The sequence below is a fragment of the Malaclemys terrapin genome, chromosome 4, assembly GCF_027887155.1.
Source record: "Malaclemys terrapin pileata isolate rMalTer1 chromosome 4, rMalTer1.hap1, whole genome shotgun sequence".
Taxonomy (NCBI): domain Eukaryota; kingdom Metazoa; phylum Chordata; order Testudines; family Emydidae; genus Malaclemys; species Malaclemys terrapin.
The window spans coordinates 56,481,811-56,498,337 of NC_071508.1; the positions used below are offsets into that span (position 1 = coordinate 56,481,811).

General features: G+C 41.3%; 1 protein-coding gene across 1 annotated transcript; it reads right to left on the reverse strand.

Annotated features, from left to right (window-relative positions):
* Positions 1 to 222: 222 nt before the first annotated feature.
* LYVE1 (lymphatic vessel endothelial hyaluronan receptor 1) lies at positions 223 to 16,248 on the reverse strand. Its single transcript, XM_054027340.1, has 6 exons — positions 15,869 to 16,248; positions 9,749 to 9,911; positions 9,497 to 9,636; positions 3,425 to 3,706; positions 2,080 to 2,158; positions 223 to 1,368 (listed from the first exon to the last, which is right to left on the reverse strand). The coding sequence occupies exons 1-6, from the start codon at positions 15,957 to 15,959 to the stop codon at positions 1,182 to 1,184; spliced, it is 942 nt and encodes a 313-aa protein (XP_053883315.1). The 5' UTR covers positions 15,960 to 16,248; the 3' UTR covers positions 223 to 1,181.
* Positions 16,249 to 16,527: the final 279 nt, after the last annotated feature.

Sequence of the window (16,527 nt, forward strand, 5' to 3'; positions counted from 1 at the left end):
TTATCCAAAATGTTTGTTAATAGAGATATGAGGTACATTTGCTATTGTTACTGCAAATTCATGTTTAGATTATGCAACTTTTATGAAATTAACATAACATCAGCCGTGTGTTTCTGTCTCTTTTTCAAGTACAGTATAATATTGAGGCAATGTGTACTGTTTGGATTTTCCTGGGAGGTAGTTTTCATGAGAATAATAAATAAAACAGATGTAACAAATAAATATATCTACTGTACTTTATTTTCTTATTAAATGCTGTAAACTTCCGATGCCACTGTTTCTTTTGAAAACACATTGAAATAGACATCAGAGACCTTTATGATACAGATTGTGATACAGTTTTAAAGGTGTTTTTACTGTCAGTTATCTGAAGAATGATGCAGTCTTGAGTTTAATAAATAAAATTGTAAATTATGCTACAGTGATATACCCAAGAAAATACTTCATTGTTGATTACATTATACTCAGTATAAATACCTTACTTATATTTATAGTAAATCTAAAAGTCCCCTTGTTTGGGAACTTACAGGCTAGGGGGCTGATTCATCAACCCTTACCTGACTAATCCCCACTCATGCCAGCAGTCCTTTTGAACTCAATGGAACTACTTGCCTGAATACGAATTGTCTGAACGAGTAAGGTTTGCAGGATCAGGTATTAATTGTGGATGCTATTACATTATCAGACAACCTCCAGCATAGAAAGAAACATACATTTTATTTTAGATGTGTTGATCTGAATTTTATGCAAACAATTATACACTGTATCTCAATCAACAAGGCATTCTTAGACTTAGTTACTTCTTGTTAAAATGGAAAATGTTGAGTTGTGAGATGGTTGTTTTATTTTATTTTTAATATTAATATGAATAAGATACCATGTTTCTGCAAAAGAACATTTTATACCAAAGAGGAAGTGTAATTAATAGTCATAGAATGCTGACTGTACAAACATTTGAACTAAGAAATATGCATTCACCTTGCCAGTATTTACAATAATATAATACCCTAGCTCTTATAAAGTGCTTTTTCATTAGTAGCTCTCAAAGCACTTTACTTTTCAAAGATAGGTATGTATCATTATCCCCTTTTTAAGATGGGGAAACAAACAATTTATAACTGTTTTGCTAATTCTGCATTCTTCATTTTAAATCTGTAAAACATGCTGTTATATTTATCCTTTCAAACTTCTGCTTCCATACATTTTACTGTGGCCTCTGGCTTGGTTTGAGGCTCTTCTGCTTTTTTCCCATTATTCTTTGATTCCTTCTCAGGAGCATTGTCAATTGACTTAGTGTCTTTGATGACTTTGGCTTCAATCCTTTCTTTTTGGGGCTTCTTGTTTGAAAATGGGCGGGTTCTCTTGTACCTTTACATAGAAATATTAAAGCAAATTAGAACAGAAACACTACCAGGTAGCACACATATTATGAGCACTGAATAATCACAGAATAGATTCAATACAAAGTATCTAGAATTATCAACTGATCCGGCAGGTCATACTCAAGCAAAACTCCCAGTAAAGCCACGGGAATGCTGAATTAGTCCCCCTCCAGTGGTCAGATGGTTTTTAGACTTAGTTCTTAAATATTTTTAAATCAGACAACATATATCAGAAGTAGCAGTACATAATGGTGAAACGCAATTTCAGACATATGCAGCTTTTAGATTGGATTTAACAATCCATTGCCTTGAATGTCTGTCTGCATCACTATATAAGCTTTACAAATGTTAATCTTTCTGAACACAACCATAATTCAAGAATAAGAATTCTTCTATCAGGACTGGGATGGTAGAAAGGTACAAGAAGAAAAATATACTAACACTACAGCAGATACTTAAATGTAGACAGATGAGCTGACATGCAGAAATCACACACCTGGCACATGATTACTTGATTAAGCTCCTTCCTATGACAGGCATTCAGCTACAACAACAATAAAGTTTATCTGCAGAGCTACAGATACTCACATTTCACTCTTCTTTTTCATATGTTTTAATTAAATTTTTACTATATATAAATATGAATATTCATCAGCTGTAATCTAAGAGTAAATACATTATGAAAGAAAGAGCTTACTTTTTGATATAGCAGACTGCAAGAACAGCCGATGCCACAAAGAAGATGAGTGCCAGTACCAGGAGTGCAATGGGTACACCTAAAGATAAAATGATATAGATAACTGATGTGTTTATCTTGATTTTTTTTTAAATAGTCTTAGTTCTTAAATCAGCCTTTCTGAAAATTCATGTGCCTAAGGTCAGATTCTGCTAAACGCAGCCTTGAGTAAGTGGGTCCAGTCCCCATGGAAATATCTAGTTCAAATTCACAATGACCTAAGCAGAGGCATCAATTACACTCATTTTGCACACCAGCTGAGTGCAAGTTACACTACTTTGCCATTTATACCCAGTACTTTTTCCATTAAAGTCAATGGTAGTTTTGCCATTGAGTTAAAGGGGAACTACTTCAGGCTTGTTTTGATATTTAGACTATTGTTTTTGTCACCGTTGAATTTGAATTATAATCTCAAAATAATCTTTACTGCCTATTAAAGCAGGGGAATTTAGAGAAATACATCACTACAATGATTTTGTTCAGGTATATGGTATGTTCTCTTGTTCTTTAGGAAGACATCCTATGTAAATTGTATGTGATTGCATACAAAATATATATAGTCAAAGGAAAGCTTTTTAAAAAACACTTCAGTTAAGGATTGTCATCAGGATTATTAAACAGGAAACAAGGGATGAGCTGATGTTCTTTCCAGGCAGATAATGAATGCTGGATGAAAATTTCAGAGTCATTACCCTGGAAACGTATTTATTGTAAAACCGAAGGGCCAGGGTTTGCCAAAGATTTGTACCCAGACTGCTCTGTTAGCTATATAATCTACACAGTTGCATACATGCATATATTATTCTACACCATATTTTCCAAGTAGTACAGTAAAAGTTGAGGATCAGAAAGATATAGTGATTATTGGCATGTAAGAAAATGACACAGTTTTGCTTTTTTTGTTTAACACTAGGTTTTGTGTGGGTGTTTGATAGCTCTATCCTGGCAGGTGTGAGAACCAATTAGGTTTTTCACTTGCACCAAGCATGTAGCGTATGTTGGCATAATTCCCATTGACTTCCTCAGAAGTAGGAACAGAACTTATGTGGTAAAATTCCACTGATTCCTATTAAAAAGCTAAGTAACGTTACATTTAATCCTCCACAAATATACTAATTAATTTTCAAAAGAAAAGGAATTTCCTTTGTGTTACTAGTTTTGGCTTTGCAAATCCTTATATTCTTATTCTGTCCTCATACACTCATGTGTAACAATCCTTGATTTTGGTTCTAGCTATGCACACTAACCCACTATAAAACACTATTTAATAACTAGGGTACATATAAAAAAGACATATAGCCTTTACCTCCGAAGACAACACTATCATTTGTAAAGGCAGCTTGGTTTCCATTAGGCACTGCCATCTCCTCTTCACTTTCCAAAATAGTCTGTACTGTTGGTAAAATGGTTTCCGTTACACATTTTATGCGAAAGGTCTTCCGAGATATTTGGGGTTTTGGTGACTCAGTAGCAGTAGGCATCTCTGTGATGCCCTGAGATGAAGCTGTTGAAGATGAGTTTACTTCTGGATCTGTTGCAGATAACAGGGTTGTACCTGTTTCTGGTATGCATGAATCAATCCAAATATCTGCAAAGGGGGAAAGGCAGTGTAATGAGTTGCACGGGGCGCTATTGCAAAATTTTGCACATACCTGAGGCAAACCACACATTGATCTATGGTGGATATTTTCAGAACTTTTTCTGAGGGTATGCAGTGTGGTAATGAGATGACCACTACTCATACCTATTGATACTAGAGTGACAAGGTGGGTGAGTAATATCTTTTATTGGACCAATTTCTGTTGGTGAGAGAGAGGAGCTTTCAAAGCTTCCACAGAGCAGTTTTTCAGGTCTCTGTAAGCTTGAAAGCTCCTCTCTCTCACCAACAGAAGTTGGGCCCATAAAAGATGTTGTCTTGTCTCTCTAATATCTTGGGACCAACACAACTAAAACAACTCTGGATACAACTATTGATACTGTTTATTACTATGTATTTATTCACAGAGGCTTAGATTTAGCATGTCTAACTTTAAGTATAAGAGTAGTTCCAGATTATTCACCTGCTTAAAGTTAGGCACATGCTTAAGTACCTTTCTTAACAGGGAACAAAGCCCACAAGTGTGGCAAAACTCCTTTTACAATGGCATACAAAAGACAAGATCCTTGCCAGAAAGAGCTTACAATATAATTTCCTGTATTACACATGACAAGGAAACAAAACAAAATGGAGGGAAGAACTGAGTAAGAACACAGATTACATTGTCATGTGGTTACCCAGCATTTTGAGGTTCATTTACATCATTTCAGGTGGTGCTATGAGCCCTGCCTTATTAGCATGGTTATCCAACATTTCCCAGTATAAACCCCTGGTTTCACCTGCTTATAACTTTGCCAAACGGTAACCATTTTGACTGAAATTTTACATGCCTGGTGTCGACCTCAGACTGATTTTTTTTTTTCCGGCCAAAGAAGTTTAGCGCTTTCCAAGAACAAGATTAGGGGAAAGTATGTTATTTTGTCCATGTCAAAACATTCAGGCAACCTTTTCTTTGAGAAGTTATAATGCCCACACGCTTTGGAGCAGGGACTTGAAGTTCGGCAGTGGGGTTATATTTGTGTCAGGAATGTGTCTTTTTCTGTCCCCAAGAAAATACATGCAAATTTGGCCAAGCTATAAACCTTTGAAAATCTGCAGTTCGCACATTATCCTAATAGGGTTGCCAGGTGTCCAGTTTTTGACCAAAACGCCCAGTCAGAAAGGGACCCCAGTGGCTCTGGTCAGCACTGCTGACCAGTCTGTTAAAAGTCCAGTCGGCAGCGCAGCAGGGCTAAGGCAGGCTCCCTATCTGCCCTGGTTCCGTGTGGCTCCTGGAAGCAGCAGCATGTCTCCCCTCCGGCTACTATGTATAGGGGCTGCCAGGAGGCTCCACATGCTGTCCCCGCCTCAAGTGCCAGTTCTGCAGCTCCCATTGGCTGGGAACCATGGCCAATGGGAGCTGTGGGGGTGGCGCCTGTGGACTGGGCAGTGTGCAGAGCCACCTGGCCACACCTCTGCATAGGACTGGAGATGGAACATGCCGCTGCTTCCGGGAGCTGCTTGAGATAAGTGCCACCCAGAGTCTGCACCCCCTCCCACACCTCAACTCCTGCCCCAGCCCTGATCCCCCTCCCACCCTCCGAACCCCTCAATCCCAGCCCAGAGCCCCCTCCTGCACCCAGAACCCCTCATGCCCAGCCCCACCCTAGAGCCTGCACCCCCACCGGAGCCCTCACCCCCCCCTGCACCCCAACACCCTGCACCAGCCTGGAGCCCCCTCCTTCACTCCAAACCCCTCATCCCCAGCCCCACACCAGAGCCTGCACCCCCAGCCGGAGCCCTCACCCCCCTGCATCCCAAGCCCTGCCCCAATTCTCTTCCTGTCCTACAAACCCCTCAGTCCTAGCCCAAAGCCCTCTCCTGCACCCCAAATCTCTCATCCCTGGCACCACCTCAGAGCCCGCACCCTCAGCAGGAGCCCTCACCCCTCCCACATCCCAACCCACTGCCCCAGTCTGGAGCCCCCTCCCGCACCCTGAACTCCTCATTTCTGGCCACACCCCACAGTTCTCACCCCCTCCAGCGCCCCAACCCCCTGAGCCAACCCAGTGAAAATGAGCGAGTGAGTGAGGGTGGGGAGAGTGAGTGACAGAGGGAGGGGGGATGGAGTGAACGGGGGCGGGGCCTCGGAGGAGGGGTGGGGCAAGGGTGTTCAGTTTTGTGCGAGTAGAAAGTTGGCAACCCTGTATCCTAATGAGAGTTATATAAGCACCTTATCTTCAGGGACAGCCAGTAACTTAGACAAATTGCATAAATGATGCCTGTAAAAAACTGCACCTTTAAAATTATAAGTGGAAAACTGGAATTCTGGGTAAGGCTGGAGTGAAAATGTGACTAATGAGGAATTGGTCATTGGTTCTTGCTGGTACTCTTACATAATCTGAAAACTATAAAGTTATCATTATATTAACCAGCTGAATATGTTATAGAAATAATGGACGGAAATGACTTATGTACAGTTCTTAATATGAGTCCCAGGTGGGAAGCTGATGACGCATTTTCATTCACAAAGTAAGAGGATAGATGACATAGAGTTGTACTTTTTTCGCTATGGCCTTTAAGTGACTCTACACACTGCAGCTGGAAGGTCAAACTGCAGCGAAATGAGCTCTTGCCAAATACTTTTGTTATAAGAGCTCTAGCAAGTGGCAATTTGGCCATTAGGATAAATGGTGATTCTTCATTCCCTAAGTTAAATAAAAATTGCTTCCTAATAGCATTTAACAGGCTTAATTTGCTCTACTAAATAATATGACAACAATGTAAAATAGTGACATTTCTCTGTATTTAAACCTGCAAAAGTAAGGAATTCAGGGTTAAGATTGCCACATTGTCTTTACCCAGCTCATCTTATAGGTGTAGTACAATCCAAAATACTACACAGATAAAAAAAAGTGCCACATTTTAAAAGAACAGTTCAAGCATACACAGACGTGATACAGCCCATACAAAATCAGCGATATTAAAAAAGGGTAGCTGTTTAAACAAGACACAGTTCTAGCTAACCTCCCACATAGGTTTGTAAACCCACACATGAGAGTTTTGAACTGTAGAGAAGGATCAAGTTTGCCCCAACACATCTTTTTTAATTGGACTGTTTAAATGGCTAATCCATTTCGGACACTGTTGTTCCTATGGATATATCCAAGGAGTACCTCCATCCTGGATTTTTCTCACATCACTCCCACTCCAACAAGGCTACTCATGAAGGTCATTAACAAATTCCTTCTGGCCATGTCTAAAGTGAGTTGTTGGGAGAGGGGGAGTCAGTTGTCAAGGGCTGTTCCTGAGGAACAGGTGACATAGACACCGGCCCAGCTGAGGAGGTATGAAGCAGTTGAGCCTTCCAAAGATTCCAGGGGAATGGTAAGCCTTCCTGCTGTATTTCTATTATTAAGATTAAACATTATTTTGTTTTAAGATAGTTGGCTAGTCACTGTATTCAGTGCTGACCACAAGCTCCCAAAGGGAAGAATTGCTGGGGCCAAACCAAAGAATGGTAGCCCAGGGCCTGCTCTATGGAGGGAAGAATTGTGAGATTCCACCTCAGAACAGGTAAGGACGTCAGGCTTAACACTTGAAGTGTGATCTCAGAAAAACCAAGGAAGGGGGTTAGAGGTGCAGGTAGACCTGTAACCATGACACTCATATTCTCCCATAACTTCAATGACCATTTCTACAATGATGGCACCCCCATTTCTCGCTCTATTCCTGAACTCCCTTCTTTTGTCCAGTCTCAACATGTCTATCTCATTCGACTTCTCTTGCTGGATGCACTGTCACCATCTCATGGTCAACAAGTCAGAACAAACCTTATTTCTTTCCTCCTTATCCTTCTCTTTTACCTACCTTCTCTACTACTGTTGACAATATTATCATTCTTTCTATTATTTAAACCAACAATCCCTAGGCCCTGTTTAACTCCACTCCCTCTTTCTCTCCTAAGACTCAGGCTCTAGCTAATCCTGATGCTTTTTTCACTATAACAACTCTAAAATCATGGGCGGCACAGGAATCAAAGGCTGGGGAAGGCTGAGCCTCCCCAAACAACCTTGCATGGCCCCACCCACGCTCTGCCCTCAGGCTCCTTCCTGCTTCCCGGCGCTGTGCTGAGGGGGGCTCTTTCCCCCACCCTCCCCATGCCCCGAGGCTACGGTTGGGGCTAATGGGGGCTGGCCTGTGCTCCGGGATTGGGGGGGACTGCTCCACCCAACCACCCGGCGTTCCAGGGCTGGGGAAGGGGGGCTGCACTGCCCACCTGGCACACGGGGGGGGGGTATGCCACTTGCCCAACTGCCCGGCACTCAAGGGTGGGGGGGGTGTCCCAGGACTGGGGAAGGTGATGGTGGCCGGGGGGGGGGGGGGGCTTTGGGCTCCTGCAGGAGGGGTGGGGCCTCGGGCAGAAGGAACAGGCCGGGCCAGCCTCCCTGAGCCTGGGGTTCACCCACTGCCCATCTCCAAAATCCATCGTTCCTTCTCCCCACAGCTACCTAGATATTACTCCATTTTCTAGTTGCTCTCCACTCTTCCATCTCTCTCATTCCAGGCCATTAAAAATGCTTCCATCAAAATCACTTGCCTTTATTGCTGTTTTTTCCACATTCCACCATTTCTTGGATCTAAAAAAGTTCAAACTTCAATTTACATTCTAGGCTGTCCAAAATTTATCTCTGCCCTCTGTCCTATCTTCAGTGGACACACAGAGCAATCAATCACTGTTTTCTTTATAACAGCCTTTAATATATTTGAAGACTTATCAGTTCCCCTCTCATCTTTTCCTTTGGCTTGGGTGGAATCACTAATGTGACAATCTAATTTCTCCCCTTGTTATAAATAAAATAAAATAAATTAAATTAATGGAGATATCCCATCTCCTAGAACTGGAAGGGACTTTGAAAGGTCATCAAGTCCAGCCTCCTGCCTTCACTAGCAGGACCAAGTACTGATTTTGCCCCAGATCCCTAAGTGGCCCCCTCAAAGATTGAACTCACAACCCTGGGTTTAGCAGGCCAATGCTCAAACCACTGAGCTATCCCTCCCCTGTGAAAAAAATAAAGGCCATTTAATCCAGCCCCCTGCCTTCACTAGCAGGACCAAGTACTGATTTTGCCCCAGATTCCTAAGTGGCCCCTTCAAGGATTGAACTCACAACCCTGGGTTCTAGTAGGCTAATGCTCAAACCACTGAGCTATCCCTCCCCCAATATTAAAAATCTGTTACAGGACTGTCTGAAGTAAAATACAAGCCTGTATAGATGGGGATTCTGGGAATATGTAACAATGGTTGCTTTGGAGTTTACTACCTAGTATGGACTTTAGCCAGAATAAATGTATTTTAATTTAGGTATTTTTAGATTTAATTTAGTTTGTTGGGTCATTTTTTATTTTTGCAGTAAAATAATATATATCATGAAACAACATTGTTGTTACTGAAGGAGTATAAACTGGCTATGCGTTTGCATGTGTTTGAAACCTTTTCACTAGCACAAGCATGACTGAACATACCTAAGGGCTTCACATAGCTGACTCCACATAACTGAATATAATGAAGAAAGCCTTATTCAAGAACTTTAATTACAGCATCATTTTATTAATTTAGATGAACTAAATGGAACTTCTGTCCATCTAGCATCCTGCATTTAGCAACAGCTCTTTTTTTTCCCCTAGAGGGGAAAGATACAATCGGCCATCTAAGATTAGAAAAAAAGCACTAACAATTTTTCTATGAAGATTTGAAATAATAAAACTAAATGTAAAGACTCTAGGTCTCATGCCTACTTACCTGAAGAATTGAAGCAGAAACAATGATATCTGTAGGAGAGAGGGACTTTCCAATCTGCTACTCCAGTTTTGTTCTGACCACATTTTGGATTTGGGATAACCCGAGAAATGACAAGCCATTTATCTGACACCCATCCAAAGCTAGAATAAAAAGTATCAATCCCTTTAATACTGGATGCATTCACAAGCATATTGGTGTATGTAAGGAAATGGAGCTGCTAAAAGCTGCTAGTAACTTACAGACTTCACGTACCTGCATGTTTCAAAGCCATGATTCCAGGCCTTCTCAACCTGGGTTTTGCTTGCCAGCTGTAACCCCAGCTGTCTACATGCACTTTCTGCATCTGAGAAATTCAGTTTCTTTGGATGAGAAATTAGGGTTATGCCTGCAATCCTGCACTTCTGAACGGTGAGGTCTGTAAATTAAACATAAATATAACCTTAGAATTTATTCTTTTATTTTAAGTAAGTGCCTGTGTGTGTAGCGGTGCATATTGTTGTTTTATGGGTATTAGTTCATTAGAGGAGTTACCTTCCAGTGGGAGAGTTAATTTAGCCTTTTATAAGAAAATAATCAGTTTTGTTCACCCCAACAGTCTAATAGTTCAGAGGGTAAGGAGGACTCGTCACTATGGCTAGACTATGACAATATATATTTAAAAAAATTAATTATAGATGGCAACTTTGAGCCTGTACATGGGGGCAGCCATCTTGCTAAAGAGGATGTCGTTTGTGACACATGTGCGTGAGAGCCCCATGGGTGGGCTGGAAACCAGTTTTCCCACCTGATTAATAATGTCTTAAAATAATAAAACTAGTGCTTATGATAAAACACTAATGACCTCAGCATAGTGAGCTTCACACAGTGACAGGGTTACAAGGCCTGCCATGGGTAGCAAACATGGTTGGAAGCATGTGGAGTTTACTTACAAAAAGATGCCCATTAGAGGAATTTTGTAATTGTTAATTTCGTCACCTCCACTCTGCTGAGCTGTAACTTTTTAGGCCATTGGGGAAACTCAGACACCTTTGATATCATTTTAAAAGAACGTAACAAGGTTCAAGCATGGGCCAAATTAAGTTACTTACTATCTTTCATCAGAGGTACTGGAACAATGTGTATAGTGGGGGTGCTGAGAGCAACGGAACCAATCTGTAAACCCCAGATAGAATGAAAACCATTTTCAAGCCAGTGGGTGCTGCAGCATGCCCCCCTCCCCCTGCACCTCTAGTTCCAGCACCTACGTCTTTTACACACGTTGGGCTAGAACCTCGGTTGTGCTGGGGCAGTGCTTGGTACAGATGACGGCTTGGCACAGCTTTACCCCACCTTTTTGTGCTCCTCCTGGGGTCAGCTAGCTGCTTCAAATTTCACCACATTCCAACAGCCCCCAATGGGCAGACAACAATTGCTGGAGCACGGTGGCATTTTGGCCACACCCACTACATCAAGAACTGGGAACGGGTGGGCCAAGGCTGGTTATATCAGCCCTGCACTACATGGGGATTCTCCTGTGCTGGCTTTAGAGCCCAAAGCAACTTGAAGGGGACAGAGAGGGAGAGGGGGCAGGATTTGGCTCTTTAGCTCCATGTACATTCCACCAGGGCCATAAGAAACATAAAGCTGCATTTTTTATGTATAGTAGCAGACAAGCTAAACGAACAAGGAACAACACACTGTAAAACAAACAAGGAACATTGTAGAGACCAAACAGAATGAATATACAGTGGCAACAAAAACCCAATAAATAATCCAATAACTGTTTCTCAGATATCCCCTTCAGACTGTACTAGCCACCGCCATGCATACATTTATGGTGGGAAGGTGTGCCTGCGTATCATAGTGCTCAGCTCAGACAAGGAGAGTGGTCTGATTGTGAAGAGAATGTAAATTTACCTTAGAACGTCCTCTTGGTAGCCAATATATCCTCCATTTGGTCTGACTCCTTCTACTTCAGTCAGCGCCTCCAGACTTAACCCACACTATTCTAGACTGTTCTGTCTCCCCTTTTTCCTCCCAGTCAGACCCAGTCATCTCCTGCTGGGCCTCTCCATGTCCCAGTTGCAGCAATGCAGATCCGACTCTCCTCTCTGCTTCTTAGGCCTAATCCATCCTCTCCTTTCCTGTCTCCAGGGCCTGCTCCACACTTTCCCTCCTTTCATACCATTAACACGTGATCCTTTCCCACCCTTTCTACATTCAGACACAGTCTCTCCTGTTCTTACCCTCTCTGTCCCCAATCCAGGGATTTGCTCAGCATCTGTTAAAATTTGGCTGAGTAGACTTTTTAATGTATAATGATGATGATAGAAGTTTCTTAATGACCAGTCATATTAATTACTAGCCTTAATTTTCCAATCCTCAGAAGGACTTTGAGAAATACAATGCAGCTTTTCAAATTGAATTGAGCTACTGACTGAATGGAACTTCCTGACACTTGACAAGTTGGCTGGATACTTGTAAATGCCTGACTGATGCATAATATACTCAACAAAAGAAATATTTTCATATGAGAAAAGCAGTCAACTAGATGTTCACCGATGAATGGGAAGAAGGAAGATTCAGTATCCGAAAATGAGGGCTCAGTTGGAGGAAGGAAAAGAAAATAGAGTGAATTGCAGATAGAGTGCAATTTTTTAACCTGAAAAATACAAAAGAAGATAAAATGGAATGTGTATCAGAAATTAACATTTTTGAAACAACTTCTTGGACAGTTATCAGCTTTATTAAAACAACAAGGAGTCTGGTGGCACCTTAAAGACTAACAGATTTATTTGGGCATAAGCTTTCGTGGGTAAAAAGTCTTTCACTCTATGCATCCAAAGAAGTGAGGTCTTTACCCACGAAAGCTTATGCCCAAATAAATCTGTTTGTCTTTAAGGTGCCACCAGACTCCTTGTTGTTTTTGTAGATACAGACTAACACAGCTACCCTCTGATACTTGATCAGCTTTATTGTGAACAATAACTAGTTTTACAGGGTAAGAAAAAGATTAGAAGCAAACAGCAACCACACAATCATCCTACCCTTTTCATGACTTCCTAAATCATCTCTCTGAGTCCTGTGATGAAGCAAACTGAATTTGTGTTGGCTACACAAGCTGCTCTTAGCTAGCCTCTGAGCTCTTCTGTACTTGGCTGGTCTAACAGCAAAAGGATATCTTCATCTCAAAACATATGTTGCACATTTGCAGGAGAAATCTACTTCATTAGAAGAACAGTGGAATTGATTGATTAGGAGAAATAAAATCTGAGAATAAGACAAAGATGGTGGGTGCAGAATAGAATAAAGGGACTTGAGCTGTTGTAAAGTGAGGGAAATGCTTCTGCTTTAATGTGATCTAGGCTCTTTGCTGTTTCGGGAAACTGCTGCTGACGTCTCTGTGTTTTTCCCCAGATACTCAGTTCATATTGCGATGTCCTGTCCATGAAGTGCTGTGTGGGTTCCTCTATCTACTGGTAGCAGGGAGGGACATTCTTAGGCTGCCATGGTGAGAAGGATCTTTGCCTGCTGGGATTTTTAAGGGAGGCTAAGACTGTTAGGTACACAAATCCCATTGAATTTAAACAGGAGTTGGGCATCTAATTTCTTTAGCTGCCTTTGAAAATCCCATAATTTGTTGTGTAGGACCCTTCAGTAGATAAGAAAAATAAATCAGTTTGACATTGAAATCTGGTTGTTTACACAGGTAGAAAGAAAATTTCCTCTTTGCGAAGTGTGACTAAATTCACTTATAGAGACTGATGAGCTCATCCCTGCCATGTTGCAGGAACCTGCATGCTAATAGCTATTGAGGACATAAACGAGAAGGTCATTTTAGGCTGATTTTGAAGATGGGGGCTGAATCAGAGGATGTCTGAGTTTCATTTGACACATGGCAGAAAGATTGCAGCTGGCCCTCAAGGCCTTTGGAAATGACACAAGCTAGTATTATAACTAGCTGTTAAAGGTGTGCGCCTAAAAGGATAGGTATGTGGTATTTATGACTGATACAGTGAGTTACGTAACAAGGTTCATTTAGCTCAAGTGTAGCTTTTTCTGTATGGCACATTCACTAGTGTTTTTTCCCATCTTCCCTACCTCTTACTTATGGGTTAAGAGTTGTGTTGGTCAAAAAAGACTTTGGTGCTTTTTGAAAAATGCCTTGAAAAGTGACTTAAAGCCTAATCTCCATTTTCAAAAGTGACACAGCCTACGTTTCACTGACAGTCAACTTTGAAAACAGAACATAGGCACTTTTGAAAATTGTACCGTTATACTTTCCTTTCCCTTGTTAAAGATATATCTCATTTCTGACTGATTCTACTCCCCTCCAACTTACACATCTTGAGGGGAAATAGTCTTGCACTCGTTCTTGGAAATACCAAGTTTAAGTGTGTTGGGTGCCTCTCTTTTATTTGATGCTGCAGTACAGCAATGTTTCATATCTTTGTCAGAATTAGGCTTTGGAGCTTCTGCGTTGTAGCTCCTCCGGAGAGGTCTTTCTGACAGCTGCCACGTAAGTTGGTGGCAGTCAAGACTCTTATTCCACAAACAAAATTTCTATGTGCATTTTTGTTTGTGTGTGCTGGGAGCCACACAGGAAGTGAAAACGTCTGCTTGTGTTCTGAACCAGCAATTCTGTTTTCTTCTGGTGGAAAACTGAGATCCTTCCTCTATCTACAATATGAAAAAGCCTGTAATTGATTTATCAACATCATCACACTGTGTAGTGTGACCTTCTCACAGTTTGTCAGTCTTCCAACAGTCTCCCCCAATCACTATCTAAATATAAGGGAGTTGATTGCTGACAATTGCGTATGTATAGTCATTTGCTTGTATGTGATGTTCCCAACTTCTGCTTCCATCATTTTGTCTTTTAAATGTTGAGCCCACTGGAGACAGGATTGACTTATTTGTGGCGCACATTCTCACTACCCCAGGGGTTCTCAGACTTTATTGCCTCGCAACCCTCTTCTGACACCAAAATTACTACATGACCTCAGAGGGGGAGGCTGATGCCTGAGCCCACCTGAGTCCCACTGCCCTAGATGGGGGTCGGGGGGCAAAGCCCAAGCCCCACCACTCTGGGTGGGGGGGGGGCCAAAGCTGAAGCCCACGGGCAGGGGCTGTAACCTGAGCCCCGCTGCCAAGTGCTGAAGTCCTCAGGCTTTGGCTTTGGCCCTGGGCAGTGGGGCTCAGGCGTCAGCCCTAGGCCCCAGCAAGTCTAAGTCAGCCCTGGCGACCCCATTAAAATGGGGTTGCGACCCACTTTGGGGTCCTGACCCACAGTTTGAGAACCCGTGCACTATACAATCCACCAACAACTAATCAGTAATCTCTTTGCCAGTTTTCTTGGAGCAGTTACTCTCCTCCTCCTTGAACTTCCCTCTCACCTCTAATGGTAGATCTGCCAAGGCAGGGCATCAGGTCATATTGTGGAGGGGATATGCCCTCCTGATCACTGTGTTGTACTTGTTTGATAGCTGAAGAGCAGACTTCAGCTTTCATGGCTTGCAAACCAAGTCTCCAAGTACTTTCTTAGAAGAAGCATTAACCACATAAAAATTAAACAAAAATATTTCATATGAAAATTATATGACTATTTGTTAATGGAATTATGATGCAACCATTGCATTTGAGAGCTATTTAAGGCAGATGCTCCTTTATTAATTCCTGAAATACACTGTCGTCCAAAAAGGGAACTCCCAAGTGTTTGGGTTATTTTTTCTTCCAATAGTAACCAGAGGCAGACTTCATTACCCATAAGCTGTACTTCAAGAATCATGCCTATGTCCCTGAGAACTTTGTTGGAGTCTCATATTCACTGTTACGATATTTCAAAATCAAAACAAACAGTTTACATTTAAAATAACATTTTTCTAAGGCACCCAATGACCAATTTCATGCAGTTTCTGTGATTAGATAACCACTCAAAAGCTTTTGCTGTGGCATCTTCCAAAAAATTTGACATCTGGCCAGATTTTCACTTGCTACTAAAAATATCATCAAAAATTAAACAAAAAGTCTTGAGACACGTTTGGACATTATTAAAAATGATTCAAATAATTAAATTGGACATAAATATTCAGTGAAAGATATTCACAAGCAAGAATGTTATTGAAAAATATTCGCTTTTGCAATGATTTTTGAGAAATCTGTGGTTTCATATACCTACAAATTATAGGTTACTTTAAAATATATATACATACAGAGTTATATATATTCACAGATGTATTTATACACCTGCATATTTTATTTTCAAACACACTGATTTAGCAAATATCTTTTCTGGAAAAAAGAGAGAAAGAAAACCAATTTACATCTACCTTGAACATATTTTTGGACATTGAGAAAAAGTTGCACACACTGAAAAATTGTAAGAAAACATACCTTTCACATTGAAAGAGCCTTGAGCTAGGAATTTCATAATCCAGATTGAGAACAAAACCAGGATAACTCCAGAATAAGTTCCCATTATCATTAACACCAATAACAAATGAAAAAACTCAGGATGGGTTGTTGCCTACGTTAAAGACAATGGTGTATTGCCAGTCCCCTTGCTCTGGGCTTTGAGATGACTTTCTTGACAGCTACGTAGATGCCACTGTACTGATTCACCAAAAGAATGTCAGCAAATATTTGTTGCTCAGCTAAAAAGGCATCTACTGGTCAAGGGCACTAGCTGGAAATACATTACGTCCCCAGAACATTTCACAGCTGGCTGACTGGAAAATTCAGCTAATGCTGACTCAGAAAACATACAGCTGAGGAAGGGAGATAATGAAATGTTAGTCTGTCAGTCTTATAAACAGTTTGAAAAATATTTTTCTCTTGCTATTCCTTTTGTAACTGTTCCTGTTTAATTGGGCGTCAGCTCATCACTCATGTAGTGTATTCATTTGTTAATCAACATGTCTAACCGTTAGTACCGAGTACTGGCAATCAGCATTCTTGGGTTACAGTCCCAGCTGTGCTATTGACTTTATATGTGACTCTTGGGCAAGTCACTTAACCTCTCCATGCCTAACATTCCCAATGTATAAAATGGG

Coding starts and splice junctions, on each gene's coding strand:
- LYVE1 (XM_054027340.1), bottom strand. CDS start 15,959: ATGATAATGGGAACTTATTCTGGAGTTATCCTGGTTTTGTTCTCAATC. Junction 3,707..9,496: donor TTTCTGCTTCAATTCTTCAG/GTAAGTAGGCAT, acceptor CCCCCTTTGCAG/ATATTTGGATTGATTCATGC. Junction 2,159..3,424: donor TGATAGTGTTGTCTTCGGAG/GTAAAGGCTATA, acceptor TTTTATCTTTAG/GTGTACCCATTGCACTCCTG.